This window comes from Platalea leucorodia (genome assembly GCF_965183815.1).
Source record: "Platalea leucorodia genome assembly, chromosome: 5".
NCBI classification, from domain to species: domain Eukaryota; kingdom Metazoa; phylum Chordata; class Aves; order Pelecaniformes; family Threskiornithidae; genus Platalea; species Platalea leucorodia.
In genome coordinates, this window is record NC_138827.1 from 90,099,200 (window position 1) to 90,124,527 (window position 25,328).

Below are 25,328 nucleotides of genomic sequence, written 5' to 3' on the forward strand. Positions count from 1 at the left end.
CAGCTAAAATACCACTGGCCTGTCACAACAGACTAGCACATCTTTAAGGAACAAAAATGTACAAAGAAATTTGCATCCTTGATTCCTTAGTATTCTGCAAATGCCTGCTATATATAAGTAAATGGAGTGAGAATGCAAGTGAAGAAACTGTCTCTTAAGACCCTCTGCCTGAGAAGTGAGAAAACATGGATCCAATTTTTCCTCTGCCTGAATCCAGCCTGAAACGGACAATGGGCTATTTTGGACTGGGAATGGGGTTGCCCTCAGGACCTCATGCTGCAGCTGTATAAAATACTTAGAACAATTAGAGGCAAAGACAGCAAATGCCCTGCTCTGCCCTGCTGATCGCGGCATGCTCTGTGACACAGGACAGTGGGATTCAAGCCGCTACTCCGGGATTTGATTCTTTTATATCAAAAAATGAAATGGAGTTAACAAAAGAGAATGAGTATGCCTTCTTCAGTTAGGGCCTCTCCTAGGACATGTGGTCTCAGATGCCCTCTGGCACATGGGAAAACCGAACCTGGATAACCTACACCAGCATGTGGGTCAAGCCTCCGTGCTCCCGGATAAGCATGGCATGCCTCATCACTTGTGTCTCTTCAGGTCTTCACTACCTTTGTGTTTTACTTTCTGCCACCTGCAATGTCAACTGAATTAATTAATTTCTCTGGGTTTTCATTTTAGTGAGGAGCAGAAAGATGTCCGTTTGGTGTGGCAGCCCAGCCAAAATGTAGCACGAATTCCCCCTGCAGATACAGCCAGCAGTCACGACAAGTCCCCAGCACAAAGACCGCGTGTGTTTGTGCACATTCCCTGCTTGTTCGTTCTGCACAATTCCTCTGCAGCGCAGGCAGGGCAGACCCTTCATGGTCTAGTCGTTAGGACAGTTCTGTAATGGGAGCCAGGCATTTCTGAGCTCTAATCAGCCTCGCTACCAAGTCAAATTAAAGAAATCACTGTCAATCTCAGCTCTCTGTTCCCCTGCCCTAATCTCCCCCAAGGGGCTGACTGGTAGATACTTTATACAAAAGTTTGTGAGTGTAAGGCACTAAAAATGCAAGAAGGTGTTTCCAGGCAGTGCCCATTATCCAGCAAGATGACTTAGAATTCGTTCAGTTATTAGTAATACAATAAATGCTGTGTCTGATATACATAATGGAAAAATAAAAAGCTGTGGGACATGACAAACCAACAAAATACAGCTTTTATGATCCTCCACTAGAAATGATCCTTGAATCTGCAGGAAAAATAACCTAAAAAGAGATGAAAGAATACACAAAAGACATTTAAATAAGCCAGTGAATGCATATATTTAAGTGAAATACACCAATCTAATAAATGCTAATGAAGTCCATATTGGGCTTCTATATTACAAAAGTGTTGCCCTGGATGATTCTCAGCAGACATGCCATTTTGTAGCGGATGAACAAATATTTTCACCATCCTATGCTGTTCTCAGAATCAGAGATTCCCTCAAAAATCACTCATTTCATCCTTAAACAGTTTTAGTTTCGTACAGATGTTCTCTAGTACTATTTTCTCTCTTTTTTCAGTTGTTTTTAAGCTTTCAGAGAAGATACCATTTTCAATTTACTCCTTCCACCACTACATAATTCCAAGAAAAAGGAGCTCAGCAGGTAAGTCACATCTGCAATTTCAAGCTTGCTGGGATTTGCAAGAAATTTGTAATCGCTTCCAATTTCCTTAACAAAATTTTATTCAGTTTGCAGCTGAAAATGACAGAGAGAACTAAATTTTAAAAACAGAATATCACTTACCATTTATATTCTGTAACACAACTTTGTCTCTGCATTAGCCTTGTCATCCTAAACTGTGACCTGCCGGCTGCTATTCTGCAGAAGGGAAGATTCTTAAGAAAGAAAGGCAAGGACGATGTGGGTTTTCTCTCCTTTTTAATTGAAACAAAGTAGAACTATTAAATCAAAGGGCCTCTTTTTCTCTTGCCTGGAAAGAAAAAGAATCTCACAAAGGGGCTTACAGTAGTTTTGAATGCAATCCAGAACAAAAGGTTCCAAATGAAACAGAATAATTATACTTTTACGGATCAGCATTTGGCTTCTGTTGAAGCCTGATCTGTAACTAGAATTGCTCAAGTACCCCTGAGCAGAAGCCAAAGTTTTGTTTGCTTTGTTCTACAAAGTGATTCTTATTAGCTCATTCTTTGGAAACAACCACGGCAGAAAGCTGCACTGCATTGGTGTGCATGCTCCCAAGATGGGATGCTCTCCACCAGAACCGCTCTGGCACATAACCATCCCCTATCTAAAACTGTATGCATCTGTTTTCCATTCTCTCATCTCCTTTCCTCCAGTCATTACTAACAATTGCTAAATTTGCTTCTTGCTTTCCAAGGTTTTTTGGTCTTTCCCATCTTTTTTGCCTACATCCCCACACCACAAACATCCCATCAGCTCTGCAACACAGGTCTCTCATCTCCTTCATGGTCCAGGATGTTACAAAGCATCTCCAACTTGCTACTACATTCAGCATTGGTGTATGGGTCTGCCAGGCCTTGGAGATAACCGTAATTAAGTAGTTGTCAGAAGGAGATTCGTCCTAGTAATGTCCTATTAGCAACATATTCCCCACAATGAGTAGGAAATGGAGCCAATGTATTATCAGATTCTGCAAAGAATCCTCTTAAAGTTAAAAAAAACCCACCTAAAACAACAACAACAACAAGAAAACCCCCAAACAAATGAGCTGACATGGTGGATCAATGAACTGTCGCTACTGTATCTCTGCTGGAAAAATTCCTCACTGCCTCACACACTCAGCCTTCCTCTTCATGTGGGAAGGCAGGTTGTGCTTCCAGATGCCCCGCACAGCTACTGACGGGGACAAATATGAATTTACGGATGATCTTACAGCTGAACAAAGCCACGGTCATCCAGCCTTCTGCATGCCACTTACTGGGGAGATCCCTGCAACAGCAGGCTAGGAGAGAATATTTTGCTGATAGTTATGCAGATCCAAGTTTCACAAGTTTCACTACACTAGGTTTTTGGGCTTGGGGGTCAGCTCTGTAGAACTGGAGTTAAGGGAGCTGATTTCAAACCCTGATGATCCTCCTATATATTTAAGGGATTCATTTAGGAGTTTGGCTCAAACAGGGACATGGTTACTGGTCACGAACATCCTTAGAATTTCTCTGTGCCTTTTAGAGCCTCAGATATTTGCCAAACACACATACAGCAGCCACAGACAAAGATCCCTGCTGGCCATGGTATCAGGGAAGACAATATCTATATTCCTGTATTTTGTTTGCTTTTTAAAATGTATCACACATACACTTCTTTCCGATTTCTGAAAACTATTTGCAAACTTCCAAGTTCTCAGAACCTACGTGGTCTTACAAATCCTTATTCCCATTATTTAAAACTGGGTGCATCTTTCTAGGGCTTTGTAACAGAAACACAAATGGACACAGAAAAATCTCTATTTTCTAAAAAGAGCACTTCTATCATTCCACAAGGCCAATGCCCTACCAACGGTGTGTGTGTGCAGAAATTAATCTCTTTGGTCTTTTTTCTCCTTTGCTGTTTTGTGCAATTCTCTGTTGCTTCTCATTTCTGTTAGCTCTGTTTGTGAAGCAACCTGTTCTTAGCCTGGTTTCTTATAGAACCACCATTTACGGAATCATGCAGTCTGCACAGTCAGTAGCAGCCTCTCCCTAACTTTTTAACCACTTAGTATCAAGCAAAATTAATAAAGAAGAGGAAATTTAAAAAATATACTATGACTTTCAGTGTCTGGAGGACATAGACTCAAGTTAGCAATGCACTAACTCGAGTCACAGGATACCAGACCACTCGAGAGCTCTTCTCCACTAATTGGGTTCAGCTTTTGTCTCTTCTTCATCATTTATCCAGTGTCAAAATTATATATAAACCAGTAAGAACAGATGCACAAATTAGCAACAATTGTTGAGGGATATAAATATAGTATCAGACAAGAGAAGTTAATCCATCCCCATCCAAAACTGTGCCGCTGTTTTACAGCTTCTGTAAGAGGGCTTTAAATAGTTTTGCAAAGTTCAGTGCATTACAGAATAAAAAGTTCAACTGATTTTTGCTTTTCAGCCATTATAGTCTAAGGAGGAAGCAAAAAGGTAGGATGATTTTAACAAGAACATCTTCAAATGTTATATAAACTCAATGTTCTTAAAACCACTTTGCACGTTAACTACATGACAAAGTATTTCGTTAACTGAAATTTAACCAAGTCTTTACAAGAGGAAAGCAAGTCTGTGCAAGCAAGTCTTTACAAAAGTAAAGTTTTGGTCAGAGAAGACTCAATTTTTCTTGCCAAGGTTACTCCAGAATAGAGAAGACTGGGGGTGGATTAGTTTAATAAACATAATTTGATACACTTTTTTACTCTAAGTTTGATACATTTGTTTTTACTATCAGGCCAATCAGCAGTCAGACTTTTTAAATTTTTAAAAAAAAATAATTTATTTTTAGTACTGTTGAAGAAAAAAAGAGAATCCAAATAACCTTGAAGAGTTAAAATACTGCTCTGTAAACTTCAGCAGGCACCTTCAGTATTCTCTCCAAATTACTATTCACAGTATTTCATCATTAAAACATCTAACAGTCTTCCTCCATCACCCTGTGAACTTTACAGACCCTTGTGTAAACTCAGAATAGCAGGGTGTGAATTATACATCACAGGCCCTTCCTAATTGCTGATGGCTTGCTGGTGGCTGCCGATCTGCAGTCACCTGGCATGCTGCACTTTTGGGATGTTATCTTTATTACAACACACGTGTTTAAGTAATGCACCCAGCGGGGTGCCCTGCAGATAGTTATTTATCTGTTCTGTTCTTCGGAGGGTACGAGGTGCTCTCATGCCCCTGAAGACACCAGGAGTTCCCAGTAGAGACCAAGATCACAATATATTCCCAGTTCAAAAAGAAAGATCTGCAGACACTCAGCTGAATACTTAAAGAAGTTGGCAGGGTGTCGCGCATATGCGCAAAGAGGTAGATTTGATAAAATATACAAACCCGCTCTATTCTTTGGCTTAAAAGTTTTCAAGACTGCACCAGCGATACACACGCATTGGAAAGAGGGAGTGATCCTGGGTTGAAACACCCCATAATATTAACGGCTAGACTTACTGCAGAACTTTGATGTCAAGTTCAGGTGTAACAATGGCTGCAAAATAAGCAAATTCTTTTACACATGGATTTTAGCTTGAATGCCTTTCTCCAACAGACACTGATTTTTCCTCTCAAAACCAACAAATTGGCTAGGAAGAGTCAAGAGACTAGTGGTAGTAAGAGCAGAGTAATTCACCTTCACCCATGGGTGAAACTTACTTCCATGCTTCCTAAAAACTATTGCTAACTTAAAAAAAAAAAGCATTAAATTTTCTGGAAAATTAAAAAGCCAAGATTCACTCCAGGCAGACACATGTGAAGTTCCCAGGAGCCAGCTCTTGACAGGGAAAGAGAAGAGTTCCCATGCAGGTAAAATTCACGGCTGTCATTTGGGGAAGGTGTGGGAAGGCTGATTGTTTCCCTCCTACTCACTTTTCTCAGCCTACAGCCTCAATCAGAAGTTACGGCAATTAAATGCAGGGGGCCCCGGAACCCACATGAAACCCACACAGTTTCCCCCATAGACCTGCAAAAATAACCTTCTACTGCTTGTGGGCATATGACTCGGACGCAGAAAAGGAGGCAGAGGTCTTGCTAAGACTTGAAGATGAGAAACAATGAACCAAACCATGAACACATTTTGGGAGGAGATTGAAGCTCACAGAGTGGTGAGGAGAGCAGTGTCCAGAAAGCAAGACACAGATAAAACCTGCTCTTAGGCTTCCTCCTGCTTAATACTGCTCTTCCTCATCTTCAAACATAAACCATCATTTTTCATTCTGCCTCCTCCCAAAAAGGGGAGAAGACAAGGAGGGAGATGGATTAGACAATAAATATTAAAAAGAGTTACTGCTCTTGCCCTTTCCTGGCGATGAGGCCTTCCACAGAAATTAAAGCTACATAAACTTCGGCTGAGACAAGAGATTTGGGGAATCTTTGAAAACATCCATGGAAGAACTGTCAGAAATTTATATACACCATACTGCGTTTTTGTTTATTAAAGATGGTAAAATTAAACTGGTTTCTGCTTAGCTTCAATAACCTCTCACGAAAAAGCATGAAAACAAAATCGGGATGAGCTCCTGAACAAAACCAGCCCACTGGCATAACTACCTCCAGAGGCAACCCGCTGTCTGACCCAGGCTTGGTAGGGTACGCCTCATTATAAACCCATTTAGCATTTCAAAAGGCACTGTTAGCAAGCCAGAAAAAACAGTCTCGCGCCTATAGTCACCAACAAGAATATACCACAAAGCAGCACACTGCTTTGGCAAGCCACAGCGCTAATATGTCCAGTTACAGCTATATCCTGGGAACCCTCCTACTAGCCGCGACCAGAGCTGAGCTTTGTACCCCTATTTATATTGGTAACTCCTTTAACACCAAGCAACATTAAGACTAGATGTTCTGTGTGTGAGAGCAGTGGGAGGAGGAAGGAAAAAGATGTTTGCTTAGTGGAAATTTTCACAAATTTCATAGCACACAACTACGTAGCACCTTGCAATCTCAGAATTTAACACACTTCACAAGCAACTAATTAAGCATCACAACGCCTATAAGGCAAAGAGGTTAAGTTGACATGGCTGGTCTGAATATCCTGACACTCAGCCAAAGTGCAACTATTTGGCCATTTTTAAGAGGGGAATTTTTAGTCTTAGAATGTAATTAAATCAGAAAACTAGTTAAAAATGTTTTTTGTTTACAAAGCTGAAAGCAAATGGATTGTTTTGTTTCTGCAAATGGTTTAGTTCAAGTTGTCAAGATGTTTAAAAAACTTTGAGATCAGGTTAATGTTGTTGAGTACATGATTCATAAGAATTATGTGAAGGGGAGAAGAGAGGAACCTGTCACTTTCACCGTGCTTGGATGCCAGCCCTAAAATAAGCTTCTTGAAACAGTTCATCAAAGGAATTTCAATGACAAAGCCAACCTTTATCCCTTCACAGAGGACTTCAAACCTCTTTTTATAGCACAGAGATTACTATATTTGGCCAAACCTAGATAACATTAAAGCCATTATCATTGCAGTGAGATACTATATATAGCAATAGTAATGTAAAACATTTAAAACTCTGCCTGGGAAGCATGATAGATAAACAATATTATCTATGTGTATTTTAGGGTTTGTCTATCAGACATAATCTCATTCATGATAACGTGAACCAATTTAGTTACATAATTCACCTTGTTGTTTATCCAAAATTACTTGCATAGTCTTGGGAACTCCTTTCCTGATTGCATTTGACAATAGACTTTATATTTAACACACACATGTGGGAAAGGTCAAATCACGCTCTAAGGTTCTGGATTTGTCAAAGTTACTTCTCATTCAATAAATCAGGATGGGAAACAGTTGCATTCTCTGTTAAAAGGTTCTGCTCGTTTGCATCAAAAAAAGAATGTATTAACCCCAAACCTCTTGATCTTAGTTTCATAATCACCCTAAATTCTTCAGAAGAACATAATCCTGAAACAAATTTTGCTGCAAAAAAACGACAGGAAATTATATTTTCATTGTGGATAAATTAGTCTCTGAACTTTACTTTCCATAACAATAAGCACGAGATTATGAACTCATTCACAGGAAGTCCTGATAAGGCTCTAAAAAGATTTGCTTTTACCCATTCAGGTCAGAAAGACCACTGTATTTTGCATAAAAACATCATCTTTCCCTGAACAGAGAGATAACCCACCCTCTAAGAGAAGTGTAACACAGTAAGCAATATCATGGCAGAACTGCCCCTTATTAAAGGGTCATGACTGTGTTTTACAGACCTACTACTGGCACCTGAGGAAGATGTCTTTTCTGCATAGGTTTTAAATTAACATCTTAAAAAAAAAAAAAAAAAAGCAGCATGTAACCTTTTTTAAAAGAAAAAAAGAAGCATGTAACTTAGTATCTAAACCCAAGCATATCACAGCAGAACTGGTCATTTAAAGACTACTCATTTTAAAACAGAAAAAAATACCCCACGCAGTTAACTTCACATAATTTTAGAATAACATTTTCTGCTGGTAGAATGCTTTGGGTTTGTTTTTTAATTAAAATTAGAGGTGGTCCCAAAAGCCCAGACCCAATCATCCCTGAAAATTAAAATATTTAATCTTGTCTGGAACAGAATTTAGTAAACCACTTCTCGCACACAAAATGTCAAACCAGGCTAAGTGCAGGAGGCTGTGCTCCTGCGCCTCCCGCGTTCAAAGGGCCAAAGTTAAACTTGGCTGGATGGAAACCTCCAGTGTCAGTGAGACTCATTATTTCCACGTTGACTGTGAAATCAGTGAGCAACCTCACCCTCAAGATCCAGTAGAAGTGAAGATCTCAGGCTCCAGGCATTACAACGGCAATCAAACTTTTAAATCAATAGCTAATGGTAATTCCCATCCATTACACTTTCATTTATAATCTACTGTTTTAACTAATCTGGGAGAGCAGGAAAAAAGAATCGCTGGATACAGCCGATGGAGGAGGGAAACCCACACCTCTGTGCAGACACACAGACCTTCCCACTTCTACGAACCACAGAGGAAATGCTCCTGCTCATAAATCATCGACAGGAAGCCAGATTCAATGGCTGGGCACAGCACCCTTGCACTGACTTCACATACTTCTCAATTGCCTTGACACAATAACCTTTAGCTCATAAAAACTTAGATCTTATGACATTTTTGAATACTGACAAAAACAAAACAGAATTGCTTGGAGCGTTCTCATCTCAAAAGCCTCCCCTTGCGCATTTCCCCATGAAAAGTAAAGAGCACGCTCGCTTTTATTGAGCCAGTTCATTAATCCACATCGAGAAGCTACCCCCCACCACCAGTGTGTTCCTGTGTGCATGTAAATGCTTCAAAATCATCCGCAGTCATTCCCACTAGAGGTGGTTTCAGTGTACCCAGGCAAGAGCAAAGCCTCCATGCTGAACTCCTAGTGTGAAATGACTCATTTGTTCCAAACTACGTTTCCTTTTTTCAATATTCGTACTTAGTTATTCATTTCCCTAAAGTACATGAAGATGAGATGTTCCTAAGTTACCTTCTATTTGCTCTCAGTGCATATACTATTTTATTCATATTTCTTATCTCCCTTTTCCAGCCTTTTCCATGATCTCAGTGGGCTTTGATTTAGGACCTCATAGGCACAGGCAACAAAGTCCATACTTTGAGGAAGATACCATTTGTTTCCCTTTGCAAGATCTTTTGAGACCTCAGCCTCGCTTTGCACTGGAGACAGTCAGCACCTGCAAGGGCTTGATTCCTAAACACTCATTACCATGAGGAACAAAGTTAAAATTACTTTTAGGCTGCGGAAGATAATCTGTTATGGAAATGTTCATATTATTCAATAAATACGCAAGATGTGGAAACTAAATGTTTGCAAGCTTCCTGTTAGCTAGCCATCAGGACAGTCCAAGGAACCGATTGGAGCATATACCCATTTATGTATCCATGTTTCACCTTTCATGTTACTTCACAGCCATAACTGAAAATCATAGGAAACTGTTTTCTCTTTCTCTACTCTGGGTCATGCATCACTTCTTGTTTTATTTTTTGAGATCTCTACGTCTCCATGCCAGCCATTATCTTTGGGCTATTTTTTCCCATCATAATCGTTCTGTCAGGTTCCCCTCTGCCTTTAAAATTGTTCTTTTGTATATTTAGCTTATTATTATTTCATTTTTGTTTATTTAGTGATATAGTTAAAATTTCAAATAAGTATCATCTTAAAGAGGTTATCACCTTTACTAAGATTTGACTGTACTGAACAACTTTCAAACCTGCAAATAATGACATATGGACATTGATGTGAAAAACTACAATACCATACTGACTAGTCTCATGTTATATCTAATAAATTGCATTCCGTTTTAATGTCAAGCTGACCTTTGAGTACTGGAAAAAAGTAATTTCTCTATTAAGAAAATTCACAAACAGCATCTATCACAAAAAATTTACACACCTTCTTGAACAAGCTCAGTGCTATTAAGGAAAAAATGAATGTAAAGATACAAACCTAACCTCATCTACTCTAGCACGTACTTTGCTGAGGGTACTCTGGACACCCTCTTCCCCTCACCTTCATCACCATATGTATATTCTTTATTTTTCCTCACTGAACCATTATAGTCTTTGATATCTGATAATGTTTTTTGTCTTCAGTATTGCTGGTGGATCTTTATCCATTTACTGAGCCACCACAAGCAAAATATGAAGGACTGAAGTCCATCCGAGCCAGCACACAGAGTTGCCCTGATTTCAGTGAGTTTTATATCAGGCTCTACGTTCAACAGTGAGCAACCTTCCCCCAGTTCTCTGCTTGTACATTACCTCCCCCCCTACCCTCAATGCTAAGGAAATGTCTTCAAATGCTTCAGAATTTCATGTGAATTTCACCCATCATCTATTGGAGATTATGCAGGGTGCAGTATACTAGAGATGTAAGAAATCCACTTTTATTTGTTGAGCACCAAGTATCAGAAAATGTAATTCACCAACATACCTCAAGCTACGTAAGAGAGAAGGCTACACAAGCAGTTTACAGCAAACCCTCTTGTTGGAAGGGGAAACGGAGAGGGGAAGAAGGGAGCTCTCTGTCCCCAGTTCCTGTGTCTCAGTAGAAGTATTTACAGACTGACAGAGCTGTTACACAGTTCCAGGACCTGGCTTAGCAGAGACATGAGTGATCCCCAAAGAGGTCAGATTCAACAGCAGAGGTAAAATGCATCAAGGTTAAGTTAAACTTAACTTTGTAACCGCAGCCCATAAAGATATCAAGCAACTAAAGTACTACGTTATTGCCTCTTCCCTGGGAAGTAGACAGTGGGAACCTGGTGATGTTCAGAAGCTCATGGGGCTGGACTACCCCAGCAAAACGGACTGGGTTTGATTTTGCATGATTTGCCAGAGATTGCATATTGATTTCTTCCGCTCATGCAGGTAGACCAAGGAGCAACACATTGCTGGGCGACCGAGCAGGTGCCAACGGCTGTCCGTAACAGACTCCCTGCCTGTAATTCCAAACTGGCAGGTGATCTTATCCTCAGCTGGGCTCTGCAATTCACACCATGGGAAAGTGTTGCCAGTCTTTAACTTGCATCCCATCATAGCTTATCAGAAGGGTGCTTGTAACTGTCAAAAAATAACTAAACCCAAATACACCAGCTTCTTAAAATCACTAAGACTCACTCCAGAAAAGGAAGGGAAAAAAAAAATCTAAGGAAAGAGATCGGTTAAAGTTGCTTCTCAAAGGAAGATGTTGCAGGAATGTGGCAATCCTCTTCCCATCCTATAAACAAACTTTCAGAAGTCAACTGGTGACACTTTAAAGTCTTTACCCTTATTTTGGATTATGTGTCGCTGCCATTTTCGTCCCTGGGTGTTAAGTGCCAAGCACTAGGAGGGTCCCTCCACCCCAGCAGCTGGGAGATGGGCTGCTGTTCTTACCTGACATTGTCATGCTTCTGGATGTAGATCTTATGAAACATCATATCTTCCTGTTTGGCATTAATGTCAGCTTTCATCTCCATGGCAACATGTCGAGGAAGTACAGAGAGCAGGAGACGCTCCTGTGGAGTCAGACAGATGAACCAATTAAAACACCTGCTGCCCAGTTAACAAACACACTTTGCTCCTTACTGGGGAGAAATGAGTCATCAGTTTGGTGAGAGATGAGTACAACCAAGCGAAATGGTCTCCACAAACCCAGCAGCTGATCCCCTAACAAGTCATATGCAATTCTGTCCCAACCCCACAATAAGAATTCAATGATTTTAGAAGAAAAAATGATTTTTCATCCCAGCTGCACTGGGCTTGTGATTCATGGTTGCCATTTCTTGCAAATGAACGAGCCATGCAACTCAAAACGTGCCCGTGCACCATTCTTGGAAGGACTCTGACAAACGATACTGTCTGACCTCCCACACAGCCTCTCCATACCACCATGAAGTCCTCCTTCACATAACACCAGAGGACTGATACCCCAACACCCTTGCACACCATTTACAATTCTTTCCTTTCCTAAGCACATTCTCCCAACAGGCACAAACCTGTTCTTAGCAGCTAAAAATGCCCTGATAAAACTAGAATGAAAAGTTAGCCCAACTATACAATGCGGCATTATACTTCTACACTTAAACCCGCTATTAGTGCCCAATTGCATTAAGACCTGTAAACCCACCCACTCACCTACAAGAGTATTTTCAATAACCACCTCTGCCATTAACAATTCACGGCTCTCCGCCCTCACTTGGCACTTTTATTTACTGATAATAGCTTTAATGTGACTTTCATAACATCATTTTGTAAGCCGTTCTGTATATAGTCTTGCATGTTAGGCAAAAATTAGTTACATGACAAAATGCTGACTTTCTGGTAATTTTCCTAAAAACTCACACAAAAGCCAGTGCTTGTTATTCGTCTAAATTTGGTGGCAATTTCATGCAGAAGCTATAGAATTTACATCTGCAGGTAATATGCGGCCCAGGGATGCATTTGCGTATTTCAGGAATCACACCTGAGAAATTCTGCCCAGACCTTTATTTTATTCCCACTCACACCCCGCTCAATTTAAGAGAAGTTTTTGCTGTGGCTGAAGAAGGTGGGGAGCATCTCCTTTGGGATCAGCTCCGCTGTGGTCCAACCAGCAGGCAGTGCTCTGGAATAGCTGAAGAATCCCAAAAGCTTGTGCCGCTCTCGTCTTTATTATTTTTCTTTACCTGCAGTGAGCAGAGGGAAGAAAAAGGCCTTCCTTCCCGACGACACAGACACAATGTGGCATAAATGAAGGTCCCTAACCTCATCTAACAGCTCATTAATTCTCAACAACACAGGGAACACTAGGGCTCAGACGTAGTCCTGAGTCAGAGGGGTCAGTGATCCTGTACTAATTACTCACATCACCAAACCTCTTGCCCATAGTATAGTTAGAGGCACATTCCTGGTTTCTAATTCCTAGTTTTAACTGAAAGTTCCCCATTTATCTCTTCCTCTAAGGAGAGAGAGAAACTTTGGGGGAACCAGAGGAAGATTAATTCATTGGAAATGGGCTCAGCATGCAATGAGACATTTTATAGTCTGTGGCACTGCCCAGTATTTCCTTTTTTTCCCCCTTCAATGTGTACCTTAAAGAGATTGATTCTTGCCTCCAGTCTCTGAAGAGGTAGTAATAACACAGAAGAAGATCTGTTAGAGGGATTTCTATCTCCTCTGCTCAAAACTGCAGCAGTCCTCACAAGGTACTTGTTTTTTAAAGTACTCTCACCTTCACTAGCATACGGCAGGTGCTAACAGTTACACATTCACATTTCTTTTTAAAAAAGATCATGAATCATTCACATGTCCTCAGGCTTCTGTCAGCTATTAGTGTACTCCTTGAGCACACAAGCACAACACATTTGTATGCTTTCCAGAGTAACTGGTGTGTATGCTGTTGTCATTTGCATATTATAATAGGCATCCTAGAATGTGTGAAAGCTGCTATTTTACGTGTGATTTTACACATCCTCTAAATAACTTGGAGCTTAATGGAAGGTTCAGGGGCGCCCGCAGGTTTGGAACATTCCCTGTAGGCGCACGAGCGAGAAGGGATGAGTTTTTTTACTTGCTTGCAAAATAGGGACACATTCAGGGGACGGAGTTTCTCTTACTAGTACTCCAAGAGATTTTTGCATACATTTCTGTGTAACTTTTGCTTGAGAGCCCCCAGCCCTACTCTTCCTGACACCATAGGCACTTGCCAGATTAAATCACCAATATTTTCAAGACACTTGAGATCTCCAGATCTGAACTATCACCAACTGGGGAATAAGATAGGCTTATCAAGTGAAACAAATGCATGTAGCACAACATCCCTTCATGCAGCAACTAATTAGGAAGCTGAGCCATGTTACAGAGCTGGGCATTATCTTTATTCTGTTTGTTGGGAGCATCACAATCACTGAAAATAACCTCTAAAGCTAACAGGAGGAGGCTGTAACAAGTACAACAAGCAAAGCACCAGCCATGTGAAAAGACCTTCAAAACAACAAAATCCCCATGTTTTATTTCAAATGGAGCACAGAAATTAAAGTCTCCACTAGAGTACAATTTTCATTTTGCTATAATGACTAGAAAGTACTGCAGCCCTCACTGTAAAATCACTTATTATGCACCAGCGAGGTGACTGGGACTGCTGTTTTACAAGTATAACAAGGCAGCATTCTGACCTGATAAAAAAAACAAGAGCAAATTAATATATAATTCTCACTTCAAAATAAGATGCAAGTATAGTTCCACTGAATTATACATTAAACAAATGCATCCTGAGGAGCACTAGTCTCTAGAATAGGCACACATGAAAGAGTACAATAAAGATCTACTCTGTTTACACACGTACACATAGATATATGTATACGTGGGGCCACACATCCCTACAACAACTCTGCACTACATAGGAATTTTAACTATTTATGTCATACTCTCCCAAGATGACCCCAAAGCACTACAAATATTTAATGTCTTATGACTATCCATTTGTCCTCAGGTTTAATAACTCTTTTCAGAGACAAAAGACAAGAAATGCTAGAAGTAAAACTGTTCAGTCCCGATAACCCATGTCTTACTCAAATCCTAAGTATTTGCTCACTACAGATTGTGGAGAACACCTATTTTTTCATCCAAGAGTATTTTATTCTGGGCAAGCAACAGTGATTCCTGTTATGGCTCTGCCCTAGGTTATCTCAAATAATGAAATCATAAGAAGTCTCTCTTCTGCATGGGACATTCTGGATTTTTATTTACTTTCTTGCTAATTTTGGGTGCTTGTAGATGTTTAATAAAGGAAAATACATATTCCTTTGCTGGAGATAATCTGCCTGCCTTTAACAGAGAACAGCACACAGGAGCACCATCAGATCTCCAGAAACAGGCAAGCAATGATAACAGTGTTGGGCTGTGCAGTTTTCTTTCCTTCCACCTCTGTTTGGAGACTGGCTCTCCCAGATGCAGGCTGAGCTGCCCTTACTTGTGTCTGCTGTCACCTCAAGATTATCTCAATGCATTATGCATAGGGATGCATCTGAACTGAACCTGGAGATCAATGTCGGTGCAGGCTGTAGCAGCAAATAATCTTATTAGGAGTTCCCAGCTGCCAGGACCCACAGTTAGTGCTGGAAGTACTGGAGGGTACCTCTATATCACTGGCTTCGACCCATGTTTTTCTGATGTCCTGGCTTTCTTCTGTATGGTATAGTACCTTCTGTGGAGGGCGAAAAGAAAAAGGCATGAAGCTAGGGCATTTGTCAGGGCTTTTTTTCATGAACTGCTTCCGACACAGAAGCTGCTAATTCCAGAACAGCACAAGCATTTGGGCCATGTCGCTAAGGCAGTCTCTCAGCAGGGAGGACAGAGCTGTAATCAGTAAGTAAAATGGGGTACTTTCTTGGCTCAATCCTTTCCTCCATTCAGGGTGTGGAAGGAGGAGCGGCTGTTCATTTCATCTTTCTGAGACTACATTCGTTACAAAGGAAAAAGGAGCCTTGAGCGTGAATCTCATTTTCATACATATACTATCAAAATAAAGCATGTGTACACTAAGGGTTAAACAGCAAGTGTATCAGCCAGAAATACCTCATGAAACACTGCTAAAAGACAAATCCATAGATGCAGATGGACTGAGACATGAGGGAAAATTAAGCTGTGTTGCCACAGAGATGCAAAGACACTCCAGTTGATTCATTCCCCTGATCTCTTCCCCAAACCCACAACCAAGCTCTGAGATATATCCCAAGGGAAGAGTGGAAGCCGCTATTCATGATTCATTTCAAATTGGACTGGATAGACCACTACGAGATGCACTGCAGGGCAGAGATGGGTGTTAGTAAGGGAATAGTCAAGCTGCCCCAAAAGGTCTTTTGTATCTAATTCCGACGACACAAGACATTCGTTGCAAGAGAATCCACAAATGAATCAGGGGAGTGGATACCTTTGGTACCCTTGACGACCAGGCTGTATGCTGGCAGCAACAGGTCTTTTTATAGCAAAAAACCATCAAAGTTGGTGATAAATCTTACTTTTTGAACAAATACAATTCACTTGAGACCTATAAGGTATACAGAGGTATGCAAGCAGGTAGGAACCTTTGGGAAAGGCAGAAAGAGGACCCTCTTCAGAGGCATCAAGGGACAGTATGTTCTGTGGACCAATTTTTACCTTTCACTTTTGAAACCCACCTTACAGCTACCTGTTGGCAGTGGCTTTGCTGACAAACACACCACCCTTTGGCCTTACAAAGAGGGTCAATCTGAAGCCTGTGTGTTGCATCTGCATCCAACACGTGGCTTCAATGATGGGTGCAAAAAAACTAGGCAGACTCTCTGCGTACTGCGTAATTTTAATCTGCAGAGCATAGACCACAGGATTTATCGATGTCTGCGGAGAAGTCCATCAGGTTACTGGGGAAGAAGTACTCCCCTGAGCTCTCTTTCAAACCTTTAAAAATCCTGCCCTCTACCATCAACCTATTCTTGCTTGGATTAGTCAAGAAGCAAGAGGCCTGCAAATCCCATCCTACAGGAACAATTTGCATGCTAATTCTGCTTCAGCAATTTCATTTTTTATTTCCCTCTGTTGCTCTTACCTGCTGCTGGTTTTCCCTTTGAGAATGCAGCCTGGCTTGTATGCATTCCCTGGTCTCCTGGAAAGCCTGTCTTTGGGACACCTCTGCTGGGTAGTGGGTGCACACGCCTACAATGTTTGTACAGGAGAAGATGAGAACATTGGAGACCAGCTGCAACAAAAGAAAGAAAAAAAGAGAAAAATACTTGGTTACACTTTGGAAACCTGCCATCAGTAACAAAGCACCAGCCAGAACCCAGCCCCTTCCATGATTCCTTAACCCAAGCCACGCTTAAACCGCAAGATCTTAATTCCAGTGTATTTTACCTCTCTAGTCTTTAAAATATAAAACTTCCATATACGGCCTCAGATATATATGTTCTTAACACTGTATATTACTTCACTGGTAAAACATACAATTCCACTGGTAATTCTGTAATCTTGCTTTTGGTAATCCAGTATCTTGGAACTACTGTGACAGAAATCTATCTAAAAATGCATCATTGCTCTGTCAGCTAAGAGTCAGCTAAGACTTGTGCAGACAGATTTGACAGAGGAACACAAATATTTCCATGTTTGTATACCTACATAATCTGGCTTGAAATCATATCAAAGATACATTAAACCATTATTTTGAAATAGTGCTTAAAATACTGAAAGGAAAATATTGGTATTCACAAGGTTTAAGAGCAACTGAAATATTTTTTTTCATCTAGTTCCAACTCAAAATTTTATGTTACTAGATTAAAAAAAAATACATTTTTTATATTTCTGTGAACATGACTACAAGAAAGAGTTGTTAAGTCTGAAGCATATTGGACTGAACAAGCAGGAAAGAAAAGCTACACAGCTCTTCTGCTGCCACGTGGGTTATGTTCAGTAAGGAAGCAGTCACGTAACTTTTGCTGAAAACTAGTGCTGCAATCTTTTATTTCTCAACTATTTTTTAATAAAAAGGAAAAAAAAAATCCACGCCCATTGGTGGCATTTGGTTTATGCAAAATGTTCAAAACCACTTCTGATGGTATCATGTAAACATTTCCCCTGACAGAGGTCAGTCACAGTGTAACTTTCTGAGAGTTGCACAAGCTGTACTGGATCTCCCTGTGAGGACAGGCTTATTTGAAACACCTCTCATCTCTTCTAGGGGGAAAGACTGTCAGACCTGCACGATTCTTAAAAATAGGGATCTTTGGTCTACTCCCTAATGAGTCCAAATATACCCTTCGCCTTTATTACTTTTTTACTGCAGAATAAAAAAAAAAGTAATTTCCAGACCAGCCTATTCCCTGAAAATACAGGGCCAGGCTCTGAAGGGCGGGAGGGGTGCAGGGCACCCCTCAAGCCCCGACCTCACAGGGGGAGCTCAGGACTCCCCAAGCCAACTTGGTCACTGTGCAGGAGAGAGGAGCCACCCCTGTGTCAAACATGGACCCACATCCCGAAGAGTGACAACCTCTCTGAGAAACGCCACTGGGATTACTCTTAACTCTTTGACTACATCCACGCGCTAAGGACAGCGACAATTATTTTATTAACAACTCTGCCTTGAAACATGATTTAGGCAGAAAAACCTCATCTTTCAGCTCAAAATAAGCAATCGCTTAAGCTACATCCAGCTGAGGGACTTCTCCTCTCTGTGGACAGCTGCCAGTAGATGGCAACACTCCAACCTCCCAAGCTGCTGCATCAAAGTGCTGCGTTTTGGGCTATGTCGCCACAGTGAATTCCCACACTTATGTATCATACTACAATACAACAACCTGCAGGTTACAGATGCCCACTGGTGATTAGCATCAATGCCAGCTGTATGTATTTGCAGATAACTGGTTTCCAAGGAGGAAACTATTCTCATCCCCTACAGGTTGCTCCCTCCATCCAAAGGGTCTACACTTTGACGGAGACAGGGCTATTGAAGGTGCAGGTCATACACACGAACAAGAAATAAGCCCTGATCCTAAACTCACACATTCCCTTCACAATTATATTCTTATTCAGCTCTTTCTAAGGCTGGCTGGATCCTACCAGATCCAAGGTCCTCCATCTCTCCCCCAAGCTGATCACACACCAGCGAACTTCCACCCAGATCCTGCCCAGTTACCCTAACCCAGTGCTGCATCCAATGGGCATTTGATGGTATTTTTTTGCTGATAATAATAATTTTTAAGGACGAAAAATCCCCCCATAGTATAAAGAAACACTAGTGCTTATTATAATGCAGAAACAGCCTAAAAAGAGAGCAGAAATAGGGTTTTCCTGGGAGTTACTCTGATTCCTGCTCCACAGCTGCACTGATTGCAACTCACAGCCTGTGAACACCACTTCTACAAGAAGTTCAATACTGTTACTATGGGCTCCAAGGGGTTAACACTAAATAGCATCTTTTGCATGTCTGGATTACAAGACGACTCCCAAATCCTCTCTATTAGAGTTATTCAGCTGTGCAGTAAGTGGAAAATTTGTCAGGGCATATAAAACAGCATAAGCACACATCATATATCTGAAATGGGTAAAACTGAGAACGCAGAAGATTTTAAGGAAATACGCAGTTTTCTTTTTCAATCCCAAGAATCTGAGACTTCATTTCACTCACAGTCAATAGCACAAATCCAGAACAAACTCCCCAAAACAGTGAGTCAATTCTTCCACCGAGAACAGGTGACAACACACAGTTTAGATGGCAGGCAACATATCAGGAGTTAACCGAGCAGAAAAGAGGAACACCTCCGTCCTGAAAACAAGCTCTTTTTGGGTATATCTCGGGGCCAACAAAAAGTTCCCCCAGTGGGGCCCATGCATGAAGACACTGTTGTTGTGACGATGCCTTAAATAGCCAAGCTGTAGAGTTCAAGGCACGCGATTCATATTGGGCATCGAGACCAACACTGTCAAAGGAGAGTACAAAAACCACCATCAGACTTGCCATTATTGATAACGTTTGTGGAATGCAAAGCGATTTAACTGTTTAGCATTCACTGACGTCATTTTACACAAACCCAAGGGACTTCACAGACTGATTTACAAGACAGACTCAGATGACCATGCTTCATCAAGTAGGAACAAAAACTATATTGCAATGAAATTTTTAAGTAGCAGGGGACAGACGCAGACATCTGTATTTATTCTGTTAAGCAGAATCTCATTTAATTCACAGTATGGTATCTTTGCAACACCCTGAAACCTAAGGGGAGAAATTACAGTGTAATGTTGAAAGTATCAAAGATCTGCAGAGATTTAAAACTGAAGCTCCTACTATTTGCAGCAACAATATTAATGTGAGCAAGAGCATTTTGTTCAATATCTGTTCACAATAATTTCCTTCACATGTATTTTTAAATATATTAAAGCAAAAAAAAGGAAAAATATTTCTAATCTCATTAATTTTTTTCACAGTCCTCTGTCTTAATAAAATAAATTTATATCCTGTTTGCCAAATGGTACTACTTGCTTATCAGCTTCCTTGCCATTTTGCTATGGTAACCAGCTTCAGTCCCAGGAGGAAAGAGATGATGTAGATATTAAAAAACTGATTCCCTAAGCTCCATGGCCTGAAAAGTAAAAACATATTATGGCAACTATTTCAGACAACCTGTGCTTGAAGAGCTGTTCAAGGCAATGGGAAAATATAGTTGTCTATTTTGTAGTTGATTTCCTCTCCCAGCCTAGCTAGACATTTAGACGACGAAGATTCCTACCTTTCTGATTTTGGAAAATAATAGTTCATAAAAGACTATTTCACTTACATAGAACTCCTAGGTAAGCTATTAAATCTGCCTGCAGTATTGCCATATCTGAGTATTTCATAAACTAATACGGTTACTCTTACAGCATCTGCGTGTGGCAGAGAAATGCTATTATCCTGATGCTAGCGAGGCAGAATTCTTTAAAGATAATTCGGTGCCTAAGGAAAAGCTATGTACTATGACGGGTTTTCAAAAACCACCGCAAGTTCTTAGTTCCACCGAAATAATAGATCATTCATTCTCAGACAACAAAACAGACCAGACAGTTTCTAGTCACTTTGATTTCATCGCACAAACAGAGCACTGCAATGCTTTTGTTGAATCTCTCTCAGGAAACTGTTTTCAATATTTTTTTCCCTTGGTAACTGAAGGAAAAAACGAGAGAGATGGAAACAGCTTAGTTCCACATGTTCTTGGAGTTATGAAAACCTGGTATTACAAAATCAAAATCAAGAGCTACATTTGGCCTGACACTATTGTTACAAACATGATGTTTTGGGGGTTTCAGGCCAGGCTGAGGAAGAAGCAGGACGGCTCAGTGACCAGGGGAGAGCCTCCAGACCACCATAAGCAGAAAAAGTATCAGCTTCCATCAATATTGCCATGCTTCTCCCTGCTGTGCTTCTATTCAATTGTTCTTCAAACACCAGATGCTATTCAATATGTAATTAAGAGACAACAACATGCTTACGAGGGATAGCGTTGAGATAAATTTTGTTAGTTCCCTGCCTCTGCCAGAGCAAACAAGGCTGGCTACTGACATGAGAAGGTGGGCCATATTCCTCAGAATATCACCGCTTATTATAAAAATCACAGCTTCTGTTTTTTGTCAAGTTACTCCGCTTTGGTCCACTTCTCTTGCAGAGGCTCAGGGTTATTTCTGTTCTGAGATCACAGCACTAGGCTATTCTCTGCTTGTTTCCAACACCACTAAGCAGTACTTTGTTTTTCTATTTATTTTTCATTTAAATCAAAATATTGTTTTGATATTTTCATAAAGTCCCATTCTGAAAACAACTACATTTTAAGCTTTTACTGCAGGGCAGTAAAACTGTCACAAGGAGAAAGAAAGCACAGACATGGAGATTAAAAAGTAATGCAAAACAATCTAGAGCAAACAACAAACTACAGATCCCTTCTTTCCAGCGTGTGACACTGCTCTACCGCTGCTTTCTACCTCTCAGCACACTCATCCAGTAGCAAATTTTTTGTTAAATCTATTATCCGTGCAACAGCTAGGTTAAAAGCAGAAAACAACTGAGTTTCTAGACTACATTTCATAGTGGTTGTATACTGAATTGACAAATTGGTCCAATTATTAATTGCAGGGGCAGACACTGAAATTAGCTTTACTTTCAAGAGTTCCTTTTTTTAACCATGAAAAATTATTATACAGTCTTTAATACTTACCTGAAATGATGTAAGAACTAAAATATGATGGACTAAAAAGCTCTAACTATCCAAGATATTTCTATAGCACCTATGCATTCAATCCTGAATTGGAAGTATGGATAAATTCTGAAGACAAAAAAGTACAAACATTATGAAAATATGTTGTTGTTTTAAGGTATAGCTGGTGTTGTTTTTTAGACACTTTCCCTGAACAGCAATTAACCCTCTATTGCCTCTTTATATACTACTATCTAACAAAAAAATCAGAGCAGCTACAGAGCCAAAGGCATAATGAAAATTAAAACGAAAGACAACATCAGCTGGCTCCAAGATCAAATTACTCATGTATTCGTGCTGTATATACAACAGCATCTTTCATTTCCCAGAGCTACAACTAGCAGAGTACTAAGATAGTGAAAACTTGCAGATTATGGTAGAAAGATAATCAAACAACTACAGTCATATGGTCTTCTCCCAGTGTATGGCCAGTAAAGAACAGGATAAGTGCTAGTGAAGAAATTAGGAGGAGTTTTTTATTTTAAATGTGACAAGTACTTTTACTGAGTACTTGAAATAACTGCAACAACAAAAGACTACATCAATACACCAGAGTCTAAAACCAAATTTTCTGAAGTTGCTATATGGTGCCTTCCCTTTCTGTTCTGCTGCCTCTGTGCAGCAACCACTTACACGGATCTCGAGCAGAACAGAAAACTGGTTACAGCCACTATCTTCCAAAGACTTCTCTAAGTGCGCTTTATGCACGTGACTAGTGCTACTGAAGCCAGCTCTGAAAATTTAAATGCTTCCCTAAGTCATAGTATAATTTAATGATCCCAAAGTAGCAGAATTTATTAGAGTGGTGCTCTAGATCTGCAGCAAACCTCTTCAGTTGATGTTGAGAACAAAACCTTTCTTTGCAGAAATACTTCTGAAATTTTTTGCATATTCCTTCTATTTGGGAAGCCTACAAGGAGCAAAAGCTGTCTACTGTTATCTTTCAACTAGATTCTATGTTCAGGATAAAGTTACTTGCTGAGAGCGAAGCAGTGGTATTTTGGCTGAAAACACTAAAAGAACCCTTATGCCACTTGTGAACGTCTCTGTTCAAGAATTACAGTCAATTAAAACATTATACTGAAGCTATCCACGCTGTGTATCTCAGTGATCACCTCACATTTCCAGCCCCGGTATATGTTGATCTCTTAGATGTGATGCTCTGTTCTCCCAGAGGAAAGCCAAACAAGTATTTTGCCCCACATAAGTTCATTCCTTCTTTAGAATAAAAAAATTATCTAATCTACCTTTTAAATACATAGTTGCAGGTAGAGACATAAAACTCTACATCCCCCATCCAGAGCAAAAAATTAAGATTTTTATATTTTTCAGTTCTGCCAGTTGTTTCAGGGGACATCAAAATGTTGGATGCTGCTTCCTTAATTTTAATGCCTCACACCTTATTCTATACAACATTTTAATTCATTTACTGATTGCTGGAATTGCAAACCTTCCATGCATTCTTTCCCACTGATATTCTTATTGTCATACAGAATACAGTATTTATGATTTGGATTTTTTTATAATTAAAACCTTTAAATACCGATTTTTATTAAAGAACAATGTTTTATTTTTAGGAAGCATCTCAAGAGGAAACATTGCTACATCAAACCGATAAATTCTACTTCCCCGTCACTGTTTTATTAATTAATTTTTCTGCTGGGATTTCAGTGAGATCCTATTTTCTTTGGTTAATGAGCGATAAGGTTAAGAAGAGGAGAATATACTGTCCTGACCAAATCTTGGCGTAACACCAGCTAAAAGAATTATTTCTGCATCTAAATTTTCCTGGAACTCTATCACGATCCCAGCAAAGGATCCTCTGCATGGTGGCACAGCCTGGTGGGGAGGAAGTGCGCCCTTGCTAGCAATAAAATAGTCGGGAAGGAGATTCCCGGGTCCTATCGTCCATCCTCACTGAATCTCCGTGGCAACCAAGTTTCTGTGCATCTTCACACTAACATACCTTACGAGCTATGAATCAGCACTGGTTTTCATGTGAAGATCCTTGATGGTGAACTGGATGAAGCAAGCCGACAGCCTGTGGCTAAGCGGGCGAGACAGCCGCGTGGGAAGCTGCCACTCATCCAGTGGCCCTTGGATGCAAGAGTGAGACCCTGAAACAACTTCGGGGAAGGCTTCTTCCACTGAAACAGGGACATTTCCCCTTTCCCTTCCCTTGTTAACAGTTCAACCCCTGCTTTATTATTTAAATTACCGTCTCTTAAGTCTTTGCAAGCAGGTTGTCTCCTTCAACTCCAATGGCTTCTTATCTTAAGAGATGGCACACCAACCAGATGCCTCTCTGCATCATGTACATAGCAGCACAGAGAACTGAGCACAAGCTGCAAGTCTGGCCAGTTTCAAATCTGCTGTGGCAGCCTCCAGAAGGAACAACACGCTAGAAATGGAGGGCTGGGATTGCCACAGCTCTCACGAGCAATACTGTGCAGCGGGTTAGTCGAGGCACGTTTAACACTCTAGCTCACTTAACCTGACCCTAATGTAAAGGCACGTGTACCATGAGTGAATTCATCCCCCTGGAAGTGTGTTTATTTCCGATCCATAGAGGTATCTATGTGTCAAAGACTTCAGCAACCAAATACAATCTTACTGAAATAAAAAGCTCTTCCAACAGGACTTCAAACATTAGGTACATCTCTTTGAGGTCACGAAAGTGGATGAAAGCTCCTAGTCTTTCTGTGCATGACTCACAGCTGTCATTGGGTAAACATCTTCACACAGAAGGTATGTCAGATAATTTTGACAACTGTACAAAATTTGCCCAGATGCATGATAGCTTAGGCAATTTAGACAATGACTTTAGTTAGGAAAATTAAACAAAGCTCTGATATTCCAGCAAAATCAGTTGTTCTGCAAATGATTGTAAGCATGTTTGAGTTTGGGTTGTCTTCATGCCAGTCCATCTACCCGTGTGCTCCCAAGGTGGAGGAGCTGTTCAGATAAGAAGATGCAATAGGTGTTAATTTAAAATGTGTTAATAGAAAACATTGTAATTGAATAGCAGTTAGACTAAGAAGTCTGGTTATGCTTTCAAGATTCTCCACAATGCCTCTGAAGCTAAACGAAGCTGTAATTAATGAGGATAAAGGTCAAGAAACGTGCTTGATTCATCTTTTATATCCTATTTCCTTCCCTGTCTGGTGGAGGGGATGCAAGGGAAGGAAGCCAAATGCTTAGGTTTCCTATCAGGCCTTCTTAAAATCAGTCCACTACACTGAAAAACACATGAAACTCCATTTAATATATGCTAACTAACTCAACAAGCAAATACATATGCTGGTTTGACCCATGATGGGAGCAGGATTTTGTTTACTTTGCTTTTCTGCATTTTTTTTTGTTTGGATCAGGTTGTGCCTGGCAGCCAGTGCTTACCTACATGACCTCAGCAGAAG

At 40.4% G+C, this 25,328-nt stretch overlaps 1 protein-coding gene across 2 annotated transcripts in view; it reads right to left on the bottom strand.

Annotated features, from left to right (window-relative positions):
• ADCY5 (adenylate cyclase 5) overlaps window positions 1-25,328 on the bottom strand; it is a gene marked incomplete at its 5' end in the record, with an annotated part of 220,279 nt that overhangs the window by 74,014 nt on the left and 120,937 nt on the right. For both annotated transcript variants that reach the window (XM_082314450.1, XM_082314449.1), the window contains 2 exons: window positions 11,573-11,694; window positions 16,743-16,892. In XM_082314450.1, the coding sequence (XP_082170576.1) occupies window positions 11,573-11,694; window positions 16,743-16,892 (272 nt within the window). The remainder of the gene's footprint in view (window positions 1-11,572; window positions 11,695-16,742; window positions 16,893-25,328) is intronic.